The sequence below is a fragment of the Salmo salar genome, chromosome 22 (assembly GCF_965601325.2).
Source record: "Salmo salar chromosome 22, fSalSal1, whole genome shotgun sequence".
In the NCBI taxonomy this organism is placed as follows: domain Eukaryota; kingdom Metazoa; phylum Chordata; class Actinopteri; order Salmoniformes; family Salmonidae; genus Salmo; species Salmo salar.
In genome coordinates, this window is record NC_138312.1 from 24,008,429 (window position 1) to 24,019,667 (window position 11,239).

The 11,239-nt window shown below is 44.9% G+C and overlaps 1 protein-coding gene across 2 annotated transcripts; it reads left to right on the forward strand.

The window, feature by feature from the left end:
• Positions 1–772: 772 nt before the first annotated feature.
• lrig2 (leucine-rich repeats and immunoglobulin-like domains 2) lies at positions 773–10,705 on the forward strand. 2 transcript variants are annotated; one of them, XM_014166713.3, is made up of 17 exons: positions 773–1,437; positions 1,707–1,781; positions 2,011–2,145; positions 2,311–2,454; positions 2,637–2,780; positions 2,910–3,053; positions 3,302–3,445; positions 4,391–4,471; positions 4,574–4,645; positions 4,847–4,915; positions 5,041–5,204; positions 6,025–6,336; positions 6,517–6,798; positions 6,896–7,489; positions 7,671–7,811; positions 7,924–8,240; positions 8,476–10,705. In XM_014166713.3, exons 1-16 carry the CDS (start codon positions 1,250–1,252, stop codon positions 8,199–8,201), a joined length of 2,967 nt encoding a protein of 988 aa, XP_014022188.1. In that variant the 5' UTR covers positions 773–1,249; the 3' UTR covers positions 8,202–8,240; positions 8,476–10,705. The 2 variants fall into 2 exon arrangements, with proteins under 2 accessions (XP_014022188.1, XP_014022187.2); XM_014166712.3 differs by having other exon boundaries at positions 774–1,437; positions 7,941–8,240.
• The last annotated feature ends 534 nt before the right edge of the window (positions 10,706–11,239 follow it).

Here is an 11,239-nt window from a genome sequence, read left to right on the forward strand (position 1 = left end):
GCAGAGTTTTACATGCCAAAGCATGGGACATGTAGCTGTTCAATGTAAAGGAAGGAAAAGATGTACCAAGTGTGGAGGGGAACATGATTACGGTGAATGTGGGAGCAATGTGGAGGTTAAGTGTTGTAATCTGGGGACGGGAACACAGTGCATCATTTGGTGGATGCCAGGTGCAGAGAGAGGCTAGAGAGGCTCAGAGATATAGAATTAGTCATGATGTATCGTATCTGGAGGCTGTAAGACAGATCGGTGGAACTACAGTGTGGAAGGATGGTGCTTCTATGGCTACTCCTGTGGTAAGTGGGCCTAATGTCTGGGATGGTTTGGAGGCCTGCTCAGAAATCTTGAACTCATGAATGTGTGGCGTCAAAGGACACTTAATAAAGTGGACTTCATAGCTTTTATTGGTAAGGTTATCAATACTACTCGGGTTGTGGAAAGCAGAAATGCCAGGTTGAAGGTTATTGTAGAGACGGCAAAAGAGATATCGGGGGTATCAGATGCTACTGTTGAAATGGTTGTTGATATGCTGAACAATCCTAAGGGTGGATTGTTTGAGCATGATATAGACAACGTTTAATTAATGGGGTGGGCGGGGATGGGTGGTAGAAGTTAGTAGGGATTTATTCGTTTTTTATTTTATTTTCATGGTAGTACAGAATTGAGCAGATCATGATTGATCGTACATTCCAGCACAGTAGGTGGCGGCATGCACTTAAACGATTGTTTGTGGACCGCCATGATATCATAGAAGAAGAAGACGGTAGTTATGACTTTGTGGCTGTGGTAACTAGTGACGACTGAACCCAAGACGCCTTTGTTGTTCCTTCGATTAAACAGAAGTCGGGGAAATCATGTCTACTTGGTAGTTAGCGATTTATTGTGGTAAATTAGCTAGAACACTATGGACGATCCAAAGCCGTTTGATACGAAGTATCTTGGTTACTTGACGAAAGCTAGCTAGGAGTTGTGTTGAGATTGGAAGTGGAAGGAAATTCGAAGGGAAAAGAAGGGGAAAATCAGTGGTAGGACGTGGGATGCCTTGCGCAAGTTGGAAGAAAGACTTTCCCGATGTTATGCGACAAATGGGTTTCCCAACTCGTGAAAGCGGGGGGTTATTTTATTAATATCAAGTTATAGGAATCGGTTGGTATTGTTGTTGAGACATATTTCATAACTGTCAGAAGCGAGCCACGTAAAGTAGCTAGCTACAGTACTGTAGGTATTGATAGCTAGCTAGACTTTTAAAATGGCGGAAGCCTGGCCCAGACCCCCGGCCCTCTTTTTGTTGTTGAGTTTGAGTGCCTGCTGGGAAGTGGATTCCTGCCCTGCTCCGTGCTCTTGTATGAGGGGATCAGACGAAATCCAAATCCTGGATTGCAATAGGAAAAGGTTGTCCTTGGCCCCTCTGGATCCACCTAACGGGATTACTCATCTGTAAGTAGCTAGCCTAGTTAACAGTGGGTTTCCCATGTTCTCTGTGGTGGCTCCTTACCTTAGCAAGCCACCTGGCCTTGTTAGCTTGCGAGCTAAGTCTATATCAGTTGTTTAACTCACTAGATACTATTATCTGGATGTGATCATTTTTAGTTTTTCTTGTAAAGATGGAAAGACAAATGCTACATCCGCTGTAGTGGACTACGTGAAAGGTGGCAATGGAATTCACCTGTGACGTTATGTAATAAATAATGCTATCTCCTTTTCAGCACTATGAATCACAATGATCTGACAACTGTTCCATACCTTGGTGAAGTTACCTCAAACATCACAACACTCTCATTGTAAGTCAAAACACATTAATCCTCCTGTAAGTCTTGCAAGTTGTGCAATAACCAATGTGATTCCTAGATGTCCTGTAGTATGATAGAGAAGTGTTAAAGAAAGGAATCACTTGTCTTCCCGGCCTTATTCATAGCTAAGGTTTATTTGGGTCTTCACATGTTCACATTGATGGTGTCATCATGTAGATCCATGTTGATAATTATGTACATTATTGATCATTGTGCACAGGGTCCACAACCTGATCTCAGAACTGTGGATGCATCAGCTGCAGCTGTACATCTCCTTGGAGACACTTGATCTGTCATCTAACTCTATCTCAGAGATCAAGGCTGGAGCCTTCCCACCAATGCAGCTGAAATACTTGTGGGTCCTGCTTGTAGCATTGTTTTCCAACTATAGTAAACTTCTTCTAATGAGGGAAGAACTGGTCATTTAAGTCATAACCCAGTCTTTGGCCATTACCCAGAAGGGCATTCTACTGTACTTGTTGTCATTGGGTTGTTCATTTTGTGTTTCTTCATCTCCCAGGAATTTAAGCAATAACAAGATCAGTGTCCTTGAACCTGGCTGCTTTGACAACATCTCCAGTTCCCTGCTGGTTCTGAAGCTGAACAGGAACAGAATAACACTGCTGCCATGCAAAGTATTCAGGCTTCCCCAGCTGCAGTTTCTGTAAGTCAATTTTAATCTTTAGTCAATCCATTACCGTAGTAATTATTAGCAGTTAAATATTATTATTTTTTATTCAAAAGTTTGCATTCATGACTGAATTTTTAGATTTCACAGATTCGATGTTGTACTATTTTCAAGTAGTTAAAACAAATGGTTCTAAATTGTCTGTCTGACTACCCTAGGGAATTAAAGCGCAACAAGATCAAGATAGTGGACAGTCTGACCTTCAAAGGGATGGACTTACTGAAATCACTGAAGATGCAGCGGAATGGCATAACTAAGCTGATGGATGGTGCTTTCTTTGGGCTCAACAACATGGAGGAGCTGTGAGTTATTTTTCCTTATTGTCTTCCATTAGAACGATCGTTACAGTATGTGTTTATATGCATGTAGGATTAGGAGTTGTGATACCCTGTCTTTTTAATACCCCGTCCTTTGTTTTCTAATGTATTCAGAGAGCTGGAGCACAACAACTTGACGGAGGTCAACAAAGGCTGGCTGTATGGCCTGCACATGCTGCGTGTGCTGCGGTTCAGCCAGAACGCCATCGGCATCATCCGACCAGACGCCTGGGAGTTCTGCCAAAAGCTGGAGGAACTGTGAGTGTTCTCTACCTAACCCCATCCCCATGGGAGTGCATCTGCACATTTTTTGCATAAGAGTCATTTTGACCCCTTTTATGAAACTGAAGGACCAATATCTAGTTGGGACTTGGGGAGGGTGTATTGCAGATCATTTTATGTTTCACATGTATTCATGCTGATTCTTAAGGGGCCATGATGTTTTAGTAAAGTGTGATTGCACAAGACCATTGTCCAAGCTTGTCTCCTGTGGATGTCCTCCTCAGAGATCTGTCCTTCAACCACCTGACCCGGCTGGAGGAGACAGCGTTCAGTGGACTGGGTCTTCTGGAGAACCTGAATCTGGGAGATAACTCGGTCAGCCACCTGGGAGAGGGAGTCTTCAGCAGCCTGGCCAATCTGCGCTCACTGTAAGGATGTCACACCTCACTCTTAAAAACCTGTGCCTTTCATTCACTCATTATGCATTCACATAACACAATAAACACTAACATGTTTTTGGCGCCTCTGCATTCTGATGAAGGCTGCAAACAACAGTAGGTTTGTGTATTTGTTTTATTTGTTGATTTGTCCTGGCTTTGTTTTGTTTATTAGTCTGTTAGACTGTTGTATGGTAGACCACTAAACTGTAGTATAGTAACTAGCACCTTCATGTTCTCATCGTCATGTCTTTGCCTGTTGTATAGAACTACTCTTTCCATTGCTTAGTTAGACTGTGTAGTGTTTAAATGCAATAATGACAAACATAGACAACTCATAATTGTTTTTAAAGACCTTTGAGACAGGAAGAATAATGTTGAGTACAAAATAAATAGTGAATGTGGCCTCCAGCCAGTAGATTGGCTCAATTAACCAAATACTTTCCAAAATTGCTCTGGGAAGAGAAGGGGCACTAACACAATTGATGTGCTGAGTTCCAAGAAGGCATTGAGCTGCAAAGAGAGGGAGGTCAGGGCTCGGGTTCAGCACACCTCCCTGGGCCCTATGTGGCAGGGGAATTAGAGGGTTAAGGCCCTTTTGAGAGCCACTCAGGCATGAGGAAGGAGAAACAAAAGCGCCCATGACCCGTCCTGTGAACACAAGCCCTCTGCAGGTTTTAAAAGGACCCGTGAACCGTTAAATGCTAAACGCAGCCAATTAATCCCCTCATCAGAACTGCAGGAGCACTGAGCTATGACACTCTGTAAAGTATGCCGCTTCACATTTGCCAAATTAATCAAATTGGTTTAGACACACAGAGCAGAAATTAACTTATTTTCTCTCACCAAGCAAAGAGGCTCAGAGTGAGCTTTGTGCTTCTGATTCTGGGGAAAGTATTTTCTTTCTTACATACTGTATTTCTGTTTGCATTTCAGAGACATACGGGATAATGAGATCTCTTGGGCCATTGAGGACTCCATTGGTGTGTTTGTTGGAATGAAGAAACTGAACACCTTGTAAGGGCATTCTGCATAATATATATTCATTTTGTTGCTATGGATACTGATATCAGCAGAATATTTGTAGGCATATTTCATCTGAGACTGTTTATCCCCCAGGATTCTCCAGCAGAACAAGATCAAATCTATCACAAAGAAGGCCTTTGAGGGTCTGGAGGAGCTTGAGCACCTGTAAGTACCACTACAGCAAACCCATCAGAGATGGTTGGTCTCCATTAACAGACGATTCAGCAGCTATCACTTCAAGCCCGAGACAGGAGATGGTTCTGATTACCCCAGTGCAGCTGTTTTATTGCGCTCGTATCATAGGAAACCAATGATAATGTCATGATGCTTGCATAGCACTTCATTCATATTTATTTTTGCCAACAGCGACCTGAGCAAGAATGGGATCATGTCCATCCACCCTGATTCTTTGTCTCACATGAAGCTGAAAGTGTTGTAAGTAGGACCTACTAATGTCTGAGGTGGTGGTCTTGAGTCCTTGTAGCAGAGGCTACAATATTTACAAATTGAAGAATGCTTGAATCATTTCATAATATTGTGGTTGTATGTCCTGTCCTCAGTGTCCTGAACACTAGCAGCCTGCTTTGTGACTGCCAGCTGCAGTGGCTGGGCCCGTGGTTGACTGACAACCACTTCCTGCAGTCTGTCTCAGTCATGTGTGCCCACCCTGCCAGCCTGCTGGGCCGCAACCTTGTGTCTGTCAGCCTGGAGGAGTTCGTCTGTGGTTAGTCACCTAGCTACCTACCCTGCTGTATTTAGTCTGGACAAGATCTCACTAACCAGGTTTCCATCCAACCTTTCTATGTGAGTAAAGTACATGTCAGATAAAACATTTCACAACAGGCCTGATGGAAACAGCAAATTAGTGGGATCTTTTTGTCGGTAAAATTAATCATGCGCGAAATGGTGGTGGAAACGCTTTTATGCGCAAATATTGTTATAATAACCATCATATGGAAGTAAACTTGGAGTTACATGATGACATTTTGTGTGGTCCTCCCACTACGACTCGGGAAAGCAGGCTGTTTATTAGGCTACAGAATAAACAAGTTATGATGTGGTGAAAGTGCATGGTGATGAGCTTGATGCTCCTTTCCAATAAATACTGAGGGTTTTATTCTGGTGATGATCGATGCTTGGCTGCCGTTTGACAAATAGAAATGATCACGCTCTTTTGTCGTTAATAATCAAATGTAGGCTATACCCACATTGTGTCTGCAAGCTTTTGGCTAGAGCGCACGTGCCAAAACCAGAGTGAGCACATTCGCTTTATAAAACCATCAGGAGAGTTTATCCGTAAACGTTATGTTATGTGCACTACGTTATCACGCACAGCCTTTTATCTGCAATTTGATGAAAACACATTGTCTTGTGGGAGAATGCGCATATAGTTTTTGATCAGGCGAATATTCAAAAATCGGCATTATCTGTCGCCAATTGGATGGAAACCTAGCTACTGACTGGGACAATTATCACACAACGTGTCTCAGAACCTTTCTGGAAGTTTTGAATTAACTCATGGCACTCCCTCCACTCTCCCACAGATGACTTCCCGAAGCCCCGGATTACAGAGCACCCTGAGACTGCCACCGCCCTGCGTGGGACCAATGTGACTCTGAGCTGCCTGGCGTCCAGCAGCAGTGACTCCCCCATGACCACGGCCTGGAGGAAGGACGGGGAGGTGCTGTACGATGCAGAGGTGCAGAACTACGCCCGCTACCAGGAGGGAGAGTTGGTCTACACCACCGTGCTGCACCTGCTCAACGTCAACTTCACAGACGAGGGACGCTACCAGTGTGTAGTTTCCAACCATTTTGGTGCCAACTACTCCAACCGGGCCAAGCTCACAGTCAATGGTGTGGAGGCTTTAAAGTTTTCTCCCCAAAAGTTTTTTTTTTTTTATACATTTACAAACTGTTATCATGACTTGTTCCTTGGTTGGCATTGAGCTGTTGATCTAAGTTTGAGCTGGTATGGTTGGGCTTCCATATCAAGGCATTGCGATCTTCAATCTTTTTTTCTTACTTTCCTCTCAGAGCTACCATCCTTCCTGAAGACTCCCATGGATCTGACCATTCGTACAGGCACCATGGCCAGACTGGAATGTGCCGCCGAGGGTCACCCCTCACCCCAGATTGCCTGGCAGAAAGACGGGGGCACAGACTTCCCTGCTGCCCGGGAGAGAAGGATGCACGTCATGCCTGACGATGACATCTTCTTCATTGCCCATGTAAAGACAGAGGACATGGGTGTGTACAGCTGCACAGCCCAGAACGTTGCAGGAAGCCTGTCAGCCAACGCTACACTCACTGTGCTAGGTAAACTGCCATCTCATTATCAATTATCTGGTCAATACATACAGTTTTATATCGTCATCATTTTATTGGTAATTGTTAAATGTAAATCTCCTCCCAGAAATGCCTTCCTTAATGCGTCCCCTGGAGGACAGGACGGTAGCTCGTGGGGAGACGGCGGTGCTCCAGTGTATCGCAGGGGGCAGTCCTGCGCCCCGTCTCAACTGGACCAAGGACGACGGGCCCCTGGTCCTCACTGAGCGCCACTTCTTTGCTGCTGCCAACCAGCTGCTAATCATTGTGGACACGGGGCCGGCGGACACCGGGAAGTACACATGTATCATGTCCAACACGCTGGGCACGGAGCGCGGCCACATCTACCTCAGCGTGTCGCCATCGCCCAACTGTGACACGGCCGGCGGCTTCGACCAGGACGGCTGGGCCACGGTGGGCATCGTGGTGATCGTGGTGGTCTGCTGCGTGGTGGGCACCTCGCTGGTCTGGGTCATCGTCATCTACCACATGCGTCGGAAGAGCGAGGACTACAGCATCACCAACACAGATGAGCTGAACCTGCCGGCAGACATCCCCAGCTACCTGTCCTCTCAGCGCACGCTGTCAGAGCCTCAAGAGGGATACAGCAACTCTGAAGCAGGGAGCCACCAACAGCTCATGCCACCACTGTCCAACGGCTATGTCCACAAGGGCACTGACGGTAACCTTACTATACTGACTTCCTAGATTCAGTGTCATTCATCTGAGGCCCTTTGACATTACAATGTTTTTACACTCTGTTACTAAAGACAGTTTGCTCAAATTTTGATTGACTGGTAAACTGACTGGCCCCTACTGGTGAGCAGAAAGATGAGTCCCCATCCTGTGTGTGTGTTGTCCAGGTGTGTGTTATGGTGACACAGGCAGCGAGGTGGACACCGAGGCCAACGGGATGCCACACTGCCGCGTGGGCTCTCTGTTTACGGGACGGAGCAGCTTCCATCCTGGGGAGCCCCGCGAGGGACTGGCTGGGGTGCCTACAGGTGGGTTTAGTCATTAGAACCAACCAACAAACAAAACTCGATCTCCTAAACAACACTTTTACAGCACAGTTTGTTGAAAGGTCTGGATTTGTTTCAGAGTAAGAGTTTGTAGTTGACTGTCCTCAACAGGTGGTGCAGGGCCGCTGGTCATCTGCTCAGACTGCTACGACAACGCTAACATCTACTCTCGAACCCGGGAGTACTGCCCCTATGCCTACCTGGCCGAGGATGACTCCCTTGACAAGAGTCTGTCAGGCATCATGGCCCACTTCCCCAAGGAGTCCTACAGGGAGCAGCACACCCAGCATGAGGACACAGCCCTGGAGAGCCTCATCAACAACCAGGACTCCTCAGTCTTCCTCACCAGCCACGACCTCACCAAGAGGCTGAGCACAGCCCTCAGCCCCCCAGAACAACACTACAGCACCGGTGAGAGACTAGCTACAGACAGGCTATCTGACCTCAGTGGCTTGCATGTCAACAATGAGCTCACAGAGATGTGTTTAGACAGTGATTTCACAGATATGTTATCTAACAGTGACCTCAGACTTACTGTGAACTGACACATTAATTTTAAGTCAGTTTTCTGGCACAGTCTAATCTATGAGCTCCTATGGATGCAAACCCTTTTTGTTGAGTAATAATGTATGTTTGGTCTCTGCAGATGTTCCCTCCAGGTTGTTTTGGGGCAAAGGAGAGGACCTGTCTACAGTGCCCCAACCAGGTCTGTCTCAGCAGCCAGTGAATGTGCACAAGACTCCCCACGTGTCCTCAGTTGGCGTGGGGGGAGAGGAGATGAGTGGAAAGGGGGATGCCTCCCTTTCCCAGAGCACACAGGACCACATAAGTGCCTCTTATAGGACTAAGCCTCAAGAGCATACCCACTCCCCCACATAAAGCCTCTCCCCTATACACCCGGCCATCCTCTCTCACTTGGTCCTCTGCTCCAGCCACTACCTCCAAAGAGACGTATCACTTTCTGCCAAAAATGCTTTCTTGTATGTTTACATTACTTTCAATCATGCAGAGACAATTTGTTCCTACGAATTTGAAAAAGGACTGAACAGGTGACTAACACTAACACCCCCCCCCCCCCCCCCCTCCCGGATTCCCTTTCCTCCCACTCCCTCCCTTTCTAGAGGAAACTATGAATGTATCTGTCAAAGAGCCATTTTGGATGCTTCCTTTTTGATTTTTAAGACATCAGAAGTTTGAAACGTGCTAACACTGTCCTCTGTACAGAAGTAGGGAATGGCAGCAGTGTTGGTGGATCTCCCGAGCGTTGTGCTTTACACTTGCAGTTGCCACATTATTTCTACAGTCACTTGTTGGAGCAGCCTTCATGATTTAAGGTACAAGTCCAGGACCACCTCTGCTCTCTCGTCCAGGACTAGAGGGGTCAGAGACGCCAGTCGTTGCTTGTTCAGCAGTGAGTGGTACGTACCGAACAGGGCCTATAGGTCAAGATGGACCCTCACTGAATGGATCCCACCTCTAGCCATCTGTATTGACTAATAGTCTGCTATTATACAAACTCAGACTGACACCAGACATGGTGTGTCTATATGCAATATTATTTTCCCCTATTCTCATCAATGTATCTTAAGCTCAGATTGTTTTCCCTTGTGTCAAACGGAGGCAGTCATACCAACATCATTTTTTGTTTTTTGTTTTTTTTGTATGAACGCGCACTGTCAAAGCAAAGAAAATATTTGTTCATGCACATTTGACAATCATGGTTTTGGTGGCCTCTTTGTGATGGTTTTATCAGAGGGTTTTCAACAGGCATTCTCAGTAACACTCCATCAGGTATGGTTTCTCGTCACCTATATGCACTGATCATATTTTCCTCAAAATCTTATTTTACAGGCACTTACCTCTCATGGTGGTATGTTTTATTATGCAGTGTGCATGCCATTTTAGATTCCTAGAAGGATAATATGCCTTTACCCCCAATTTCATCAACCCTAGATACTGACCAGATTTTACCTTTGGACTGTGAAGAATGTATGTGCATATGGTCATTCATCTATTCAATACTATGTCCCTCAAGACCTAAGCAGAATCGTTTTATTCCTAAACTGCAGTAAGTTTTGTTTTATTTGTTGCATGTATATATGTCTGTCAGTATTATTTTTGTAGTTACTCCTGGGTGAATCCTAACTTGGTATGGGAGGTTTCCACAACATTGAAAGATTTGGCCATAAATGTTGGTACTAAGTTCAACAAGCTTAAACAAAGGCTTTTAATACTAGTTCTCTTTATATCAAGTCTGCAGTGTTTATGTAGAAACATACCTGTTTCCTTTGCTCAAATAAAATCACTGAATCATTTTGGCAATGGAGCAAGGATACTTCAGAATAAAATGTAGATTTGGGTAGGCTATAAAAACACAATGCGTAAACATAAGTGTTTCTTGTCACATGCTCTTTATTTACTGTTACATAACGCATTCCTGCTTGAATCAAAACTTTGAGACATTCCATGTGGCATTGCTTGATAAAGCATCTGGTACAAAACCATTCCAAGCCCATGCCACTGCATTCAATATTAGCTTAAATAGGGGTCACAGATTACACTCTCTGCAGGATAATTATTGTTATTGTAGCTGATCGCTTAACCATCACACATTTATGACTCACTTTTCACCAACACGTCTTAGTGTCTGCTTTGTGTTGCTCCCGGAACATCTTGTTTTTGTCATTCTACCAAAGTTCAGCAGTAATGCTCTGGCAATATTCACAATGCTGCTTGTTTTCTGACTTGTTGAAGTTTTGCATTTTGTCAAGTGTATTTTTGAATCTTGACTTGTACATTCTGTAAAGCATGTATAAAGAACATTTTGTTTCTTGAAATGTAGCTGTAATTAAAATAATAATCACAAATTCTGATAATTCTGACCAGATGTGGTTAAAATGTGTAAATAGGCTTTAAAGAAGTTTTCGATCATGCGGACTGGGACATGTTCTAGGTTGCCTCTGAGAAAAACATTGACATATACATGACTGAGTTCATCAGGAGGTGTATAGGGAATGTTGTTCCTACTCTGACAATTTTAAAGCCTAACGAAACCAAAAAACGTGGATGGATGGCAGGCGAACCACCGCATTTAACCACGGCAAGGTGACTGGGAATATGATCGAATACATGCAATCCATTTATGCTCTCCGTAAGGCAATCAAACAGGCAAAACATCAGTATAGAGAAAGTTGTCACAATTCAATGGCTCAGACACGAGACGTATGTGACAGGGACTCCAGACAATCACGGATTATAAAGGGAAAACCAACCACGTCGCGGACACCGTCTTGCTCCCAGACAAGCTAAACCTCACCGTCGCCCACTATGAGGATCACACAGTGCCGCCAACACGGGCTGCTCCCGAGGTCTGTGAGCTTTCGTTCTCTGTGGCCGACTTGATGTGAGCT

Coding starts and splice junctions, on each gene's coding strand:
- lrig2 (XM_014166712.3), top strand. CDS start 1,250: ATGGCGGAAGCCTGGCCCAGACCCCCGGCCCTCTTTTTGTTGTTGAGT. Junction 2,146..2,310: donor CCAATGCAGCTGAAATACTT/GTGGGTCCTGCT, acceptor TTCATCTCCCAG/GAATTTAAGCAATAACAAGA. Junction 7,812..7,940: donor ACTGGCTGGGGTGCCTACAG/GTGGGTTTAGTC, acceptor TGTCCTCAACAG/GTGGTGCAGGGCCGCTGGTC.